This window comes from Prinia subflava, chromosome 15, assembly GCF_021018805.1.
Source record: "Prinia subflava isolate CZ2003 ecotype Zambia chromosome 15, Cam_Psub_1.2, whole genome shotgun sequence".
Lineage (NCBI taxonomy): Eukaryota > Metazoa > Chordata > Aves > Passeriformes > Cisticolidae > Prinia > Prinia subflava.
Window position 1 is genome coordinate 16,941,305 of NC_086261.1, and position 13,781 is coordinate 16,955,085.

The 13,781-nt window shown below is 43.8% G+C and overlaps 1 protein-coding gene across 8 annotated transcripts in view; it reads left to right on the top strand.

Moving 5' to 3' along the window:
- MYO9A (myosin IXA) overlaps positions 1-13,781 on the top strand; it is a 175,603-nt gene that overhangs the window by 110,606 nt on the left and 51,216 nt on the right. For all 8 annotated transcript variants that reach the window (XM_063412689.1, XM_063412691.1, XM_063412690.1 and 5 more), the window contains one exon: positions 3,419-3,553. In XM_063412689.1, the coding sequence (XP_063268759.1) occupies positions 3,419-3,553 (135 nt within the window). The remainder of the gene's footprint in view (positions 1-3,418; positions 3,554-13,781) is intronic.

The following is a 13,781-nucleotide window of genomic DNA, read 5'->3' on the forward strand; positions in this document are numbered from 1 at the left end:
GGCTTCACTCTCTTGGGAGTGTCATAGCAGAGCACAAACGACTGTTTCACTGCAGAGCTCTGCCCGGATTTCTCTGGCATGAAACTCTGCAAAAAAACACACAGTTAAAAATCTGTATTCTGGAGGAGTTCAGGACTTACAAACGCAGGGATGTGAGAAAAATGCTGGTTTACTCTGTATAACAACCACAGCAGAATTAACCATCCTCCTTCTGGATGTGTGGTTTGATACCTGCAGTGGTTTTGTGAAATGCAGATTATTTTTATTGTTCTGTGCATGTTTAATTTTAGGTGTCAGCAAAAAAAATCATAAAAAAACAGCTTTAAAATATAATATTTCCATAAGATTTTTTTATAACTGACAGGGCTATTTTTTGCTATATATGACTCTTCTGTTTTGCTTTATAAGTGTATTTCCATGCCCACATTGAAATATATTTGGTAGCAGTTTCTATGCAGTAAATGAACGAGGATTGGAAAAAGGGGAGAGGGTTTTTGTGCTCAGTTGTTTCATATTAAATTAAGTTTGTGAGAGCTTAAAGACCTTGTTCAGCTTAGTCTTCACTCATGGCAGGGGCTTAACTATTTCCACAGGGCATCAACACGATGCTTTTGAAAGCTGGTGTCAGTAAATCCATGAATAGTCTGGAAGTGTGAGCATTTTATCTTCCAAGTCTTGTTTGTATATGGTGGAATACAGACTTTTTATGTGGGGGATTTTTTTTGAACTATTGTGGATTGTAGGGATGAGCTTGAACAGCAGTGGAGTGGTTGGGGTTGGGATTTGCAGGGATGATATGAAGGGAGATGAGGAAAGTCACTTTGTCCTGTTTTCCATCATCAATTTTTTCATGGATGATATAGATAAAATACAATTCATTCATCATACAGAGAGGACAAGAAGAATTCCCCCTGAGATATATTTTAAAAAGACATGAGGCAGATTTCTGCCTGGTGAACAAAAGGGTTCCACATCCCTTGGGACAAGCAGGAGAAGATGCTGGACTGGGAAGGGGTGGGTGAGAGTGAATCCCTCTGCCAGGCTCAGTCCTTGGTCCAGTGGTTCCCAATTCCCATCTTCTGGTCACAGAGTTGTTTCTCATGGGTGTTTGGCCAAGTGATGCCAACTTCTGGGAAAGGGGCCAAGGGCCTCCATCCTTGCCATGGCATCAGGGAGGCAGAGACTGTCCGGCCCTGGAATAGGGAGAAAAGCCTGGACAAAAGAAGAAGTAGTCAATGAGCTCTTGGAAAACGGGTTAGAGACTTATCTTTGTGCTGAAATGCTTTTTTTGTTGTGTTTTGGCTTGTCCCAGTGGCCGGAGTCCAGGTCAGACAAAGCTCCAACTCAGGGCGGGTGGCCGCTCTGCCCACGGCAGCCGCGCCTGCCCCAGCCGTAGGTGGTTCCCTGGTCAGGAGTCGGGCACAGAAGGAATATTTTCCTCCCACATTATGTGATGTGTTGAAAATGGTCAAAAGGCAGTGTGGAGAGCCCTGTGGACAGTCTGGTTTATATTCCTGGCAGTGGAATTAAGATGAACTTAGCAAGGAAGTCTTAGAAAATCCAGAGTGCAGGTAACACCAACAGAACTAAAACTAAGGCACCTGGCAGCTCTCAGGTCCTTTGAGGTGGAGAGAACAGGATATTTCTCCTCCCTACTTGAGGTTTGGCTCATTTGACCAGTGCTAGTATTAATTGTTTAATTAATTGTAACAGATGAACAGAGTATTTGCGGGAGGTGGCTTTGGTTGGATCCCAGAGCATGGTGCTCTAACAAGCTGCTGGTGGAGCTCTCCCCAGATGTGTCCTTCAGGCTCTTCACTACTTTTCTGATGACAGCAGCCTTTCTGGCTGGGCACAGTATGAGTTTTATTTATAATTAATAATGAATTAGGTATTTAACACAACAGTTATGCACAGGCTTGGAAGTTGCAGCACAAACTGTATCCTGAGCTTGTTTTTTGCCCCAGCTCCCTCTGTGGACAAGGTTTATTTGCTGACACATCCCCGTGTCCCTCTTCCTGTGGGTTTCCCAAATCCATCTGACAGGCAGAGGGCTAAAGCTTCATGAAAACCAGTACCTACACAAAGGAGAAAGTTCCACATTTCTACTCCCATCAAGGGTAGGAAGCACATTCTGAGCCAGGAGGTGATGGGTTGCTCTCACCTGTGGGCCAACAAACGCCTGGCCAGAGGTCCACTGCCTCCCCTTGCCCGGCTGGTGTGGGGAGAGGAGGGGGCCAGGAGGATGCAGAGCAAGCTGGGAATTCACTGCAGCATTGACCTGACTTTGTCAACATAGGAAACCTTGGTGCACCCACATCTTGATGAGTATCAAGAGGTAATTATATATTAGAGACCAAACAGGCATTGTCTCTTCAATCTGGGGAAAAACCTGGAGTAAAATGTGACTGAGGTTCACAAAATCATCAAGTGATGGGGGAAAAGGGCTATTTAGAATTCTAACTCACCAGATCCTGCTATTTGTGTTATGGGTTTATGGACTTAAACTATTGTGAACTTCTGGAAGTTTGTTGGAGAGAATGTAGGGCTCATAGTGCCAATGGGTTCCAAAAAAAATGGGATGGGTCCCTCTTTACTAAAGGAGCACAGAGGTGTCTGTTCATATCCCTCATCCCAAACTGGTGGGAGCTGGTGGGAAAAGGTGCTGGAGCACAGAAGAGCCATGGGGACACAGCCAGGTGTCACAGGGAAGATCATGTGGGCAGGGCTGGGCCAGCAGTTAGGGCTGAGTGTTAGTCAAGGCTTTGGACTCTTTTTTCCAGCATTATTATTTTTGTGTTAATTCCCTCCTTTTGGTGAGGCAGGAGCAACTCGTTGCTCCCAAACATCAGTCCATCATCTCATCCATCTGAAAAACAAGGTGGATGTTCATTTGTGATACTGTTTTAGTTTTCACTAGGAGAACTAAAGGTTATTTCCTTGGGAAGAAGCCCTGGTGTGCAGGAGTTTCTTCTTGGCTGCAGCTGGAGCGGGTTTGCTTGGACAATGCCCTCACCTTGGAGGTGTGTTCCTGTGTGTTGTCTTCACAGTGCAAGCCTTTGTTTCCCAGGCCTATCCCCATTTTTCCCTTCTGAAGATTGATACTCTTAAGTCCAGTGGAATAACTTGGAACAGGGTTCAGGTTTCTTCAAAGATGGGCATTTATTTATAAATAAGAAAAAATTCACCTCTCAGAGGGCTCTTCTCTTAGAGCAAGCGCTTTTGTCCAGATCTCTAAAGTTACATGTTGTCTCTCTGATTGGAGAGGTCTTGCAGACAGTACAATATCAACAATTCCAGTGAAATTCCTGCTGTTAAGTATATTTAATTCTGCCTATGTGCTTTTGATTATGTTCTGTGTACAAATAATCCACTTTATGTGATTTTATTCTAATCCACACTCTTACTTTTCTTGCAGACTTTGTCCATTGGGGTGCTTGATATTTTTGGGTTTGAAGACTATGAAAACAATAGTTTTGAACAATTCTGCATTAACTTTGCCAACGAGCGCTTGCAGCACTACTTTAACCAACACATCTTTAAACTGGAACAGGTAAGTCAAAAAATATTTACTCTCTGATGTCAGTGAGTATTGACATGATTTTATGGCCCTGATAAAGTTCTGATATTGTCCCTGTAGTTCTGTTTTGTTAAGGAGTGTACACTGAATTATTCAGATTTACCTTCTAATTGACCATGCGACAAACTTCCACCTGTAAAATAAAATCCAGCCAGACATTCTCTGGTTTAAAATAAACATTTTGACTTCCAAAAGCATCATGTAGACCTTAACCACTGCTCTGTTGTCTCCTTGATATGTGCTCAGAGGGCTCATGAAGGAATGAGCAATGTTGGCCTGGACATGCTGCCATGCCATTTGATATCACATAAAAGTTATTTTTTGGTATCTAGTGAAAAAGCCACCCCAGTCTTCCAGTGGTTTTTTGCCTTCCAGAGTTGATCTGTGGGGAGGGAGGGGAAATGTCACTCTCATGTTTTCCCCAAGGTCAGACTTGGGAGCATTATGACCTTCAATAGCCCTGGCAAATTAGGAAAGGCTGAACTTTAAGCTTTGCTTTAGGTTTGTTAAGACAGGGTGTTGCTTTCCAGCCTCAAATTAATGCACTTAAGAGGGATAACAAAAACACGGGCTGCAATCCAGCAGCCAACACACACAGGATGGTTTAGATGGATGGGAGGAGGATTCTCCACTTGTTATCCAGCAACAAGCAGGATAAGAACACTGAAAGTTTCTTTCAACATCCAGTTGTTGTTTCATGGATGGACAACTATTCTTAGGCTGTATAATACAGGAAATACGTTAGAGACCTTCAAAATGCCTTTTTTGATTTTACATACCAGTCTGCGTGTCCTCTCTGCAGGTGAAATCTTTCTTGTGGAGGCCAAGGGGAACCCTCCTTATCATCATTACAGAATTAACCCAGCCCTTCCCAAAACCCCTGATAGTTTCATTTTGGGCTTCTCCAGTGTTCTCAGAGATTAGAAAATTCAGAAGAAAAAGTTGCCTTGAATATGAGGATGTTCAAAAAACAAGTGATATATCCCTGAGTGGATCACTTAGGGAGTGTTTGCTCATGAGTTTGATGGTTTCTGTTTTATCTCTTTGGTTTTGATCAATAAGGTAGAGCAGAACTGCTCAAAGCCATTTAATTTCAGTTTTTTAAGTGGCCTTTGTATGCAGGTGCACCCTACTCAATAGAGGCTCCAAGAATGGGAAAGCATGTCTGTTTCTAGGGACAGGGGGTTTTTTTCCCATTGTCCACCATAAAAATGCAAATTTTGATGCTATCACAAAGCCAAAACAGCTGTATTTTTTATAAACATGGTCTCTTCCTAGAAGAGACTCAGGGAGGGAGGATCATTCCTGAAAGCTGGAGACAGATGATTCCTCCATGAGCTGGGGTTTCAGCAGCCTCCTCCAAGATGCCATCATCCATGAGGGAATTCCTCTTATTGGGCTGGGATTTCTTAGCAGCTCAGGGCTCCCCCCAAGCCTGGGGGATGTACAGAGGTCCCGAGTGCAGCAATCCCTAATTCTTCTTGGAGCAGCTCCAGAGCTAATTAGCTTTCTCCTGGAAATGTGTCAAGCATGTGGATTTGCTGGAGTCAGTGTTTGCTGTATGGATACGAGGAACAGTTGTGAAGGCATCAAACTCCAAAGGACCATTCCAGCTCTTGGTGCCAGAGCACGTCATCCTGCTGGATCCTGGCTGCAGCACCGCGAGCTCTGTGCTGGAAAATTCAGACATCTTGGCATAGGTTGAGTCTATAAATACGAGCAATCTGTGCAGCTGCACGAGCGCTGATCCTTGGGTGAAGGGTTGGGTGGTTTAACCATTCACTTTCCCTGGAATTCTGGAGGAGTGGACTCGATGGAAAGAAATCTCAAGGACACATATTCAGATCTTGGGTCTTCAGAATGTCCTCCCTTCCTCGCTGGCCCAAAGGTCTTTTAATGATAGTCAAAAGCCTACAAATGAAGAGCAGAGAGTTAATATTGTGTTTCTAAGGTGCAAAATAGTTCTGTTACTTCAAAATGTGAATTTATGTGAGGTGTATTGTGTCTTTATAAGGTTTTCTTTTATATCTTGGTGATGGGAACCTGAAATGGATAGATCCTTCTCTGAATCCTCCAAAGCTTGCAGGAGGCTGAAGAGAGATTGCTGAGATACCCAGACACTTCTGCCAAAAAAATAAGTGACAAAATTAAATAGTCACTAAGGATTTTTCTTGAAGCCCTAATAGAATTTATCTGCCAGAACTGCATTTAGCCATGATGGAATTGTTGCCATGACATGCTGTTGATGTTATGGAAACCAAAATAGCCACCACAGTCCTCTAGGAGAACCATGGGATTATTTTAACCTTTATTCTCTTTTTTTTCCATGGTGAAATCTAATACAAAGTGTCTGGTGAATCTTTTTTTAAACCTTCTGTCTGAAGATGACACTATTTCCAGTGGTTTGCAAACAACCACCAAGGCATCCTCAATCTTCAGCCTGGAGTCTCCCAAAAATACAGCAGCTCTTGTGCTGTGACTGAGGGGCTGCAAAGGTTTTGGCAGGAGCAGCCTCCTCTCTTGCAGCTGACCATGGGATAAGGGTAAAGACTTTATAAATCCTGGTCTACTCTCAGATACAGATCAGTGATCATCTATTTATTAATGTAGGAAAGTGGCTGTGGCAGATGTTGTGACTTGCCCTGTCACTGAGCAGAGGTGGTTTTCTCCTCCCCAGGTATCTCACAGGTTCCTGGAGGGAGGCAGGGTGAGGAGCTGTAGCTGGTGGCTTCTGCCTCATTGCTCTGGGCAGCACAAGGGTGGGGATCCCTCTCCATCCCTCCCTCAGGCTGGTTGGTGGCTTCAGGTGACATGTCCCTGTTGCTCCTGGATTCCCTGGGTGCTGGCAGAGCATGACCTGGGCAGTGATTCTCTGTCCCCCAGCCCAGCTCCATCTCTGTGTCCTCATCAAGTGGCCTCCTGTGCAGAGCAGATAAGCCCAGAGCTGCCCTGAAAATCAGAGAACAGCCAGGTGCTTCTGGGAGAGGAAAAACAGCATTTTTGCATTGCACCTTCCCTTTTGTTTGGGGTTTTTTAGGATGTTGCACTAAATAATTGCTGTGGATGGAGATTTAGCTTGGAGGTCACCAGTACCATACCACCCATGATCTGAGTTTCCTCCAAGTTTCCAGGTCTTCGGCAGTTTAAGGGCCAGGAGTGCAAGTTTTTATTTCTTTATGTATCCCATTCTCCAAACTTTGTCATCTTTGTCCTTGCTGAACTTCCCCCATCCCTGTTGAGGCTCATCTGGTTCTCTCCACCTCACCCACCTTTCCCTGTTTCAGCTGATGCTTTGCAAAGGTTGAGGACTCATCCTGTAGCTTTTCATCCCACAAGTCTTGCTATTACAGTTCTTCTCTACCTTTTTCCAGCTTCTTACCCCTCAAACCTCAGTTTCAAGGGTATGCTTTTATTGTTTAAAAAATCGATAAATAACCAAGGTTGAGGCTGAAAAAATCATGGAATTTGGAGTACAATCAACTGGCAGGAGCTCAGGTGTTCAGTGAAGTCCATTTTCTGGTGGGGTCCCTGGTGAGCTTGATGTCCCAGCCAGCAAATCTCAACCTGCTCAGACTGAAAAACTGAATTTCATCAGGATAACGCATCCTATGGAATGTTTGCTCAGCCATCCAAAGCTCCATAAATAGTTAGGGAGGTCTGTAGGGTTTACTGGTCCTGTGCAATAGGTGGAGAAATCCAATAGTCTGGACTAAATTATTGTGATGTTTGGTTGAAGGTGTGATTTGATGGTCTTGGAGGTCTGGTCACTACCTCCAACCACCTCAGAATTTCACTACATAATTCTGAGGAGCAACAGCCATGAGGGAATGTGACACTCTAAAACGAGTTTAGGTATCTTACTTAAATCTTACATTTAGAAATTAATGTAGGAGTGAACTAATTTTAAAAAGCATCAATCTAAAATATTTAAATTTAAAATAAATTATGAAAAAGGGTCTCTCTCCTACTGCTTGGAACACTCTGCCTTTCCTTCCAGCCAGGGTTTTTTCTGTATCTCATCACTGGTTAGGCGTTAACGCCTCTTTATTGCCTCTGAAGACAAAAGCCAACCATCAGAAGTGAACCATTGAGGCCTGGGAGGCTCAGTTCAAATTTCTGTTTTCTTTGGAGATGGGAGAGCGGCTGGCCTCTGAGAAATGTTCCTGTCATGTGCAGGCCACATGACCCGTGGAGAAAGAACAAGCTGCACAAGTTATTGATTTATTATTTGGCAGAACGCCATCAAATGCAACTCACATTTGGGGGAAGAGGACGATGCTTAGAGCACATGAAGTACACTAATAAAATTCAGGATGCTGAGAGCTTCTTGAAATGGCATCTGCAGGGCAGAAAGATTTCAAAGCACATGAGTGAAATGAAGGACAGCTCTGATCAGAGCTGTGCCGGGGGGGCTCTGGTTGGACATCAGGAGGAATTTCTTCATGGAAAGGGTGGTCAGGCACTGACCTGCCCTGGAGGTGGTGGAACCCCCATCCCTGGAGGTGTCCAAGGAACACCTGGAGATGGCACTCAGTGCTCTGGGCTGGGGACGAGGTGGGGATCAGGCACAAGTTGGCCTCAATGGTCTGCGAGGTCTTTTCCAAGCTCAGTGATTCTGGGATCCATTGCCAGTCCCACAGAGCTTTGTCTCGTGTCCTTCCAGCATCCTGGAGTCCATGGATGGTGCATGGCTGGGACTGGGGGCTTCATTTGCCACCCACTCGTTTCTGGGTTTCTCCAGATGATGAGCAGTAATATATAAATATATAATGTATAGCATGTAACAGGATATATCCTAATCTGTTATATTATTTATATATCCTCTGATATCATAGAGTAGATTGAGTTGGAAGGGACCTGAAAGATCATCCAGTTCCAACCCTCCTCACATGTAATTTCCTGACTTTTAATTTAATCTCAGTGCAGAGATGTGCTGCATCTGGCAAGCCCATCCCTCATCCCATGCTCCTTGCTGTAACTCTCCAAGTCCCAGATGCTTGCTCCCAGTGCCCTTATCCCTCTCCCAAGTCACCACCATCCCTTGAGCTTTTTCCCCTCCTCTGAGCTAGTTCCTTCCTTTTTCCAGGTAAATGATGTTTTCAGCCGATTGTGGTTCCTACTCAGATGTATTGGCTAAATAAATGCACAGATTGTGCCAGGGATAAAAAAAAATATTAGTGGTACAAAAAGGGTTTGGAATCCCAGGACAAGGGGGAGTGGCTTCTCACAAGGGGCAGTGGCTTCCCACTGCCAGAGGGCAGGGTCAGATGAGATATTGGGAAGAAACTCTTCCCTGGGAGGGTGGAGAGGCCCTGACAGAGGTTGCCCAGAGCAGCTGTGGCTGCCCCATCCCTGGAAGTGTTCAAGGCCAGGTCAGACAGGGCTTGGAGTAACCTGGGCTCAAGGGAGGTGTGCACAAGATCTTGGAAACAGAAGATCTTTGAAGTCTCTTCCAACCCAACCATTCTGTGTTTCTGTTGGTGGATTTTCATGGGAGAGATTTGTGTGACGTGACCTCCCGAGCAAGATGATGAACAAGAAATCTTAAAAAGCCTCTAAAATACTTCAACCGACCTAAAAATTGTCCTGTTGTGGCAGGACTGGAATCAGGAGTGTGTTAATTGACAGAGGTGTGGGGTGGGACTGAAAGAGGGAGGAGATGTTGAGGCTCAAAGACCAGTCTGGTGCTCACCATGAGCACTGTGGAGGTTCCTTAACATCTCCTGTCTCTCATCCGTCTTTCAAGGTGCCAACAGATGCAGATACAGGGGTTTTTTTTCCTCTTTAATTTTGTTCACAAGAAATTAAAGGAATTGATCCAACAGCAGATCACACAGCAATGTTGAGCTCGTGCTTCTCCTGGCTGTGTAAGGGCAGCCTGGGAAGAAGCTGCTTCCACAGAGGGAGCCCGTGGGATCGTGGCAATGTGTGTGCAGCCAGCTGAGCCATGCAGACCCAATCCTGCCCTTTTTGAGAGCAAAATATAATTGATGATTGGAACTCTGTTGCCGCTGAATCAGGGAGCTGATTTGAGCTCAGAGATGGATGGTGTGGAGCTGCCATATGATTTTCTGGGCTGGTTTAAAACACTTTCATGAAGGAGAGACCAAATTCCAGTAAATTCAAATGTGCCTACATACAGCAGGGGGGACGTTATCATCAGCCTCAGAATAAAACCAAATTCACTTGGCATTTGCTGAGGAGCTGCTGAAAGACCATCTCAAGGGGGACCTTGGCTTCAAGGGAAGGCTCATCAGCTCCCCTGCACTGCCTCATGTTTTCATGGACAGAGGGGGCCTTAAAAACCTGTTTATAGATCACGTATTCATAGAGAATGTGGTTAAGTATTTACATTGGTCTTGTGTGTGAGCACATGGTTAAAAAATATATGTGTTATATATTTATACTTATATGTCTGTGTCTATAAATTCCTTTTCTACTGAAATTGAGAACAAACATAAAAATCCTCATTCCTAAATGAAACCACCAGCCTCAGCATCTTTTCCTGGAGGGATGTGGGGAACTCAAGGCATCCACCCCGTCTGCAGTAGACTAAGGACCAGACATTGGTCTCACTCATTTAGGAACTTTCCACATCCCATGGATTTATCATCTCAAACTCATTTTAATCATCAGTTTGTGCCAGGATGATTCTGCTGGGCCTGGCTTACAGTGCCCCTTTGCTGAACAAGCAATTAATTCTCCATAGGATGGGTTCATGCCTGGATGGATGAATCCTTAGGGGACACAATCCCCCACACACACCTTGTTGCCATTTCTGGCTGTGGACAAATTTTCCCAAGCTCCCCAGGATGGATTTTGGGATGCAAATGTGTCCACACATAGCCAGAAAAGAGCTTTTTTGAGGTTTAGCTCCTTTAATTTTTCATATAACAACCATTCCTTTTAACATACAATACAAAAGTAATTTGGGATCATTTTAAACTGAGGAGTTCAGCTGGGAATGGTGAGAGGTGGGGAAGGGGGGTTAATTCCTCGTTTCTCACTTTGCAAAGAAGCCTGAGGCAGATGGTGTTCAAGGCAAGAAGAGAGGAATTTCACACCCTTCTGTTTAGTCGGAATTTTTGTGCCAAATTTAGACATTTAGACATCCAAAAGTAGCTGCCTGTTGATCGTGTGGCTCTGGATTACACGAGTTTTTATGACAGGAGCACGATGGGAAATGTTCCCACGTGGAGTTACGCTGGGAAAAGGGATTTTTCAGTTGATTTCTCACTTTAATCTGGGAATTTTCATAGTGTAAACAAGGTTTTCCTATGCCTCAGTAGGGAAAGGCTGGAGCAGATAAACTCCTGGATCTGGTCTAGCTCTGCCTGGGAGGAGGTGAATGAATTGCTGGAGGTTTCTGCTGCTCTTGGGGTTTGTGAATCTTATTTTTGGGGCTGTTTCTCAATTCTCTCTGTGACTAATGGCAATATCCCTGTGGGATAAGACATCTGCCTCCAGGGTGCTGAAACACTGAGGGATTTTCAGGGCTTTTGGCTTGCAGGATGTGTGATGGGTGCCCAAAGCCCTCCGGACCTCTTTAAATCATGGGAAAATTTGTATCTTTGATATCCCATGATAGGGCAACAAATTTCACATATCATGGTAAAACCTTTATCTTTAGGTGGGACTTTTCCCCACCTTTTGATTTGAATTTCCTAAACCCTGAGTTTTGTGCTTTTAGACAGATGGGGGATTTGTTATGATTTTTATTTTGTATTTTTATCACGTTTCCTATTTCATTTAATCTCTGCGTTTCCTCTTCTCTGAAGTTTTTCAAGCCCCTGGTCCCTCCCTCCCCACCTCTGAATTTTACCACGTGATTTTGGGGAGCAGCATCACCCAGGGACCATGATACTCCAAAGAGAGTTCAGATATCTTATTTAGATATCATATTTATCAAAAATATCATATCTAGTAGATGTGAGTTTAAAAATCATGTTTATTTTCTCCTCTAATCATGCTTTTTTAGCATTTGGATGTATTTACTGATGACTGTGGCTGGATACAGAGTAATTGATGATCATATGTGGAGGTGTAAGACATTTTCCAGCATCTCCAAGGTTTTATTTGGCTTGTGGGAGTTTTCTCCCACTCAGGATAAAGAAATCTTTAATTCCACACTGGATTAGAGTGTTTTGGTTTGGTTTAGCACTGGAACAAAGTCCTGATAAAAGAACTGGTCCACCACTCCTGTAGAGATAACAGGACTTGGTTCTCAGCAACTCCAACTGTAAAATTACAGGATATTTCTGTTCCTAGCAGGAGGGTTTCCATCAGGCCTTACAGCCCAGTTGGGAAGGTTTTCTTGATGCTCAGTATGTGTGTTTTAATTTTAAATTCATTATTCTGTGCCATGGGCAGTGTTTGTACTCTGGGTCAGTGTAGGCAGGCAGAGTTTCTCTTTAAGAGAACTTTAAGAGCTCCCCCTTTCCTACAGTTCCAGTAATTTTCCTACTTAAAAATTGTGGATATTCTGCCCCATTCTGTTTGGTACCCCAGATTTTACATACTGCTTTGCCTCTGCAAGCACTGCATGAGAGTAAAGATTGACTCTCATATTCCATGTGCATTTCAAAGTCTGCATCCCCATTTTATATCTTTTTTAATATATTTGAACATCATAAACTGTGTTTTATTCAGATCATTTCAGTGACCCCACGCTGACATTCTGCCAGTGTCTCTCTCCATGCTTGGGGCAGCAAAGCTGTTTCTGAATTCCCACTTGGGAAGTGGGAATCTCCTTGTGGAGTCCACAGAGGTCATCTGGAGAACAATCTATAGCATCTCACCCAATAATTAAATGAAAATATGGAGCTGCTGGGCTTTCAGAAATACCCTAATGTCTTTTTTCAGTTCTTTGCTCCATTTCTTTTGCCAAGTCTGGGAGCTCAGTGCTCTTCTCTCCAGTGAGCTTGCATCGCTTCACTTGCCAGCAGAGCAGGTTTCAGGTATCCAGGGATGGGAGGAGTAAATCCTCAATTTTTATTGCAAGTAATGATGCCAAAACCGGGGCTCTGTGGACTTCACTGCACGAGAAACTTTTGCAGATGCTGGTAATGTCAACAATTTGGCTCTTAATGTAAATATGATCTTGTAGGAATAGAACATTTGAATGTACCCCTAAACATAAATTAGTTTTAAATCAAGGTATAAATTTAAGCTGATTTTTAATCAAACTCCAGCTTGAGGGGTTTTTGTTTGAATGGACTGAAAGTGTTTTGTGTTGTTTTTGTCTGGTTAAATGAAAACCTCATGTTGTTTGAATGGAATTCCCTGATATTCCTGTGCTCCAGGACCCTGCATCCATCAAAGGATGGCAGAGCCTTTGTTGTCATTCTCAGAGATGAAGGAATATTTTGGAGGTAGCTTTTAAGGATATCTCCTGAATTCTACAGGAAGATGGTTATTAGAAGACAAATATAGGAGTCATATGAAATATTAAAAACTGCAATTTGATTCAGTTTAATAGACAGCAGTGATTTTATCCTATAGCTTCTGTCTTTCTATGGACAATCTGCAGGGTGTTCTGCAGACCAGCAAATGCTCCAGAAATTACATCAGGCCATCCCAAAGCCATAGTTGTATCTCGAGCTGAGATCCTGAAAGCAACCAAATGAAGAACTGGAAAAATGCTAGGAAAAAAGGAATAAGGGGAATTTGTTTCCATTTAAGCTTTGGAGCAGTTGCTCTGGAACAGTTCCTTCTGCCTGTCTTTAAATGAGAGCTGATCTCTGAATTATTGTGGAAAAGGTTGTTTGTTGAGGACTGGAATCCCTCCTTCTCATTGGGCCAGGTTGTGCTGGGGGTGGAAGGGAGGGAAGAACCCCAGAGCCTGGGAGTGTTTCTGACCCAGCCCAGGGAAAAAAAGGAGCAGAGGAGGGAGAATTTGCCAAAATCCTGCAGCTGAAGGAAGCAAGGCCAGGAGGGACCTGATGACCATCAGGTCTGTGGAATAACCAAAAATGATTCCAGAGAAGAGACCTTGAAATCTGGTCTTTTTTGGTCATTTACAAGACTATTTTAAAAAACTCCATATCTGGCATTGCTGATTAGTGCTTTTGCACTGATCTCAGCAGCAGTGTAAGTTTTCTGTGAGGCCACAGGAGTTCCACAGCACATTTGCTGTGCAGCTGCTGAATGCCCCACGTGGAATTATGTGTATATAGAGCCCTTCTAGAGCAGAGCAATGGTT